Below are 2,941 nucleotides of genomic sequence, written 5' to 3'. Positions count from 1 at the left end.
ACCTGCACGGATTTGCGGATGCTGGTTTTCCGGCCTTCCATCATCTTCAACTTGTCCACCGTGTCGTCCACGCCCAGGGGATAGACTTTGTCACGCGGAAGCCACTGCCTGGAACGGAACGGAGAGCACGACACCCCGTCACCGAGCGCAGCGGGTGGGGAAAGGGGGAGAGAAGAGCAAATACCTGGATCTTGCCCTTGGAACGCTACGGCCGAGCTGTCTGCAGGAGGCGGCTGGTTTGCAGCGCTGCCACAGGCCAAGGAGCTTGTCCCAAGCGTTTCCAAGACGTGGCCAAGCGCTCCAGCTCCTGGAGCGTTCCCCACGTCCCAGCAGCAGTCAGCGACTGGCTGTCACCTCCTCCGCAGAGGCCGCTACGTCATCCCTTGCTGATAACGAACGCCCCATCCTGACGCTACGAACGCGCAGCCAAAACGCCTTCCCGCAAGACCCCACCTCCCTCCCTCCTTGGAGCCCCTACTCAAGGCTTTCAGTGCTCCTTGGAGCTCCAGGGGAAACTCCTTTGTTCCACCGAGCAGCAAAGCCAGAGACTCCCATGAGGGAAAGGAAGTTTTGATTCCCGGGAAAGCGCTGCCTTGTTCCACAGGCACCCGGGTTTGGGTGATGACAACCATCTGGGCATCATCCACAGCTTCCAGTAGACGTGTCCCAACCCCAAGGTGGGATCACTTAAATTGCAAGTGCGTTTTCAGCAGCAAGTTTGTACTGTGCAGTCATTAGCCCGGGTTAATTAGCACCCTCGGAAACACACTAGCCGTCCTTCCCAAGGCAGTCCAGCCCCCGGGAGGTAAATCCCAGCCCCTGCGAGCACAGCTCAGTGCCTCTCCCGGCTCAGCTTGTCTTCCCCACGACGACAGAGGGGCCAGTTTCAGTCTTTGTGACCCTGCTGCAGCATCACCGACGTCAGCAGAATTTGGATCCGGCACCAAGAGGGGGTTTTTAGGACTTTCCTGAGGTGCCTCAGCTTCCCACAAACTGCAAACAAGGTTCTAAGTGGCCACTTAAGCGTGTAAACACCCACCAGCGCCCCTCCCCTCGTCAACAGGAGCAGGGCAAAGCCAAGGAAACGCTGATTTTTACTGGGAAGGTGGTTTCAGTTACGCGTTTGGATTTAGATTCTTCACAGCTGGGGACTAGAGCAACGGGGAGCATGGCACTGCCTCTGCTTTTCAGCTCCAAGTCATCAGTACCTCCCCAAACACGCCCTGTCCCAAGCAGTTCTGGCAATCGGGGACAGTGAGACCGCAGTGCGCTGATGGAGAACTCGGAGCGTGTCTCTCGGCACCTCGTTTTCCCGGAGGACACAAACGCACCCATCACGGGATGCCAATGTCATCCCCTTCCCAAGGAGATGGCACGCGATTTTCCTCTGCCTGTGTTGTACTCTGTCTCTTTAAACGGCACAAAACCCTGCAGCAGCCCCAAAACACGGGGAAACGCTCCCCTGCGCTGCTTTGCCCCCGCTGTGTGTTTGGCTCTGCTCTCTCCCCGTGAGGCACCTTCCCTCCAGCCTCTGGGCAGTGTTCGCCTCCTCCAGCCCCTCGCCCTTCCCCGATCCCTGCTCCTCCAGCAAAGACCTTCCCCAGGAGGAGGAGGAGAAGGGCTCTGGAAGTACCACGAGGCTCCTTTGGCAAACTCGCGGTATCTGGCTTCGTGGAGGAGCAGCAGAAGACGAAGCCCATTCTCCCCTCCGGTCCCACGTGCATCCCAAGGGCGCAGCAGCCGCTCTGCCCGCAGTACGAACTCCCTGGATCTGTGATCCCAGCCGCAGGCGGGCACTGCCTCCTCCCCGACAACTTCTTTCCCTGGTTCGGGCTCCCACGTGGCATCTGCTGGGTCAACGAACCCAGCGGGTTCGGCCTGCGGCTGGATGCAGGAGGGTAGGGGGGGATGGATCCCAGCCCCTTACGGGGGACTCACCTCTTCCAGCTCCACTTTTATATGGATTTCAAAGCCTTATTGCTCATTTTTAAGGCACTTCACTGGTTTGTGGCTTATGGATAAGCCTGGGTTGTTGTTACCACGTGAGCACGGGCAGCCGCCGACACCAAAACCAGCAGATTCAGCTCAAGACAGAACAGCCAAAGGCCTTGAGATAATGTCACTTGCCCTGAACCAGGTGCCTACGCTTACGTTTTTCCATCTTAACCCAGCGTCTCGGTTTGAAAACTGCAGGCACGCGGCACCTCTGCAAAATCAGGCAAATCTGAGCACGGAACAAACCCAGCCTTTTGAAAATGTTACCCTGGAGATTTTGGGCAAATCCTTCATGCAGCAGTGGAACTGGCTGCTCACTCTGCCGCTGTTGGAAAATCTCTCCAATCTGCTGCAGATTTCGACTACGAAAATTGGCTTTTTGCGTGCCTCAGTATTTTTGTAGCGACGTCACCCCGGGGTGAGGCTGCTGGGCTGTTCGCTGCGGAGGAGGAGCATCAGTGTCACGCTCCTGGGCCAGGGCAAAGCAGGCTGCCTGCCTCACTGAGACCCTCCTGGCCTGCTCCCATTTAAACACTCCCATTTACACGCCACACCCTCACCATCATCCTCCCGTACACCCAAGAGCACGTCAAATCCTCCCTCTCCGCCGCAGCGCTCGCCCCAGGCCCCCGCCTGTCTGCAGACACTCACCAGGTTCTCTTGTTGTCAAAGAAAAGGACAAGGAAGAGCTTTTCTCCTGCCTCTGTCTGCCTCTGCTCCCCCAACTTCAACACATCCACGGGTGGGACGGGGATGGGGACGCCATTGTGGAGCAAACCCTCGCGCGGCATCTTGGGATCGATTATCTAGTGACACAGGGAAAGGATATTTCAGCACAAAACCCTTCAAGTAGTGCAGAGAATGCATTTTTTTCCTGTTCTTGCAGTCCAGCCAAGCTAGATAATTAAAATCTACTCAGGATGGCTAAGCAAAGTTCTCTGTCTCA

The 2,941-nt window shown here is 57.0% G+C and overlaps 1 protein-coding gene across 1 annotated transcript in view; it reads right to left on the bottom strand.

Moving 5' to 3' along the window:
- Positions 1–8: 8 nt before the first annotated feature.
- The window catches only part of BRPF3 (bromodomain and PHD finger containing, 3), a gene marked incomplete at its 3' end in the record, with an annotated part of 22,898 nt that continues 19,965 nt past the window's right edge, over positions 9–2,941 (bottom strand). The window contains exons 12-13 of the mRNA XM_010148710.1: positions 2,647–2,801; positions 9–108 (exon numbers count right to left, since the gene is read on the bottom strand). Of these exons, the coding sequence (XP_010147012.1) occupies positions 9–108; positions 2,647–2,801 (255 nt within the window). The remainder of the gene's footprint in view (positions 109–2,646; positions 2,802–2,941) is intronic.

Source organism: Eurypyga helias, unplaced genomic scaffold (genome assembly GCF_000690775.1).
Source record: "Eurypyga helias isolate BGI_N326 unplaced genomic scaffold, ASM69077v1 scaffold32353, whole genome shotgun sequence".
NCBI classification, from domain to species: domain Eukaryota; kingdom Metazoa; phylum Chordata; class Aves; order Eurypygiformes; family Eurypygidae; genus Eurypyga; species Eurypyga helias.
This window is presented reverse-complemented; position numbering and strand designations above follow the sequence as displayed.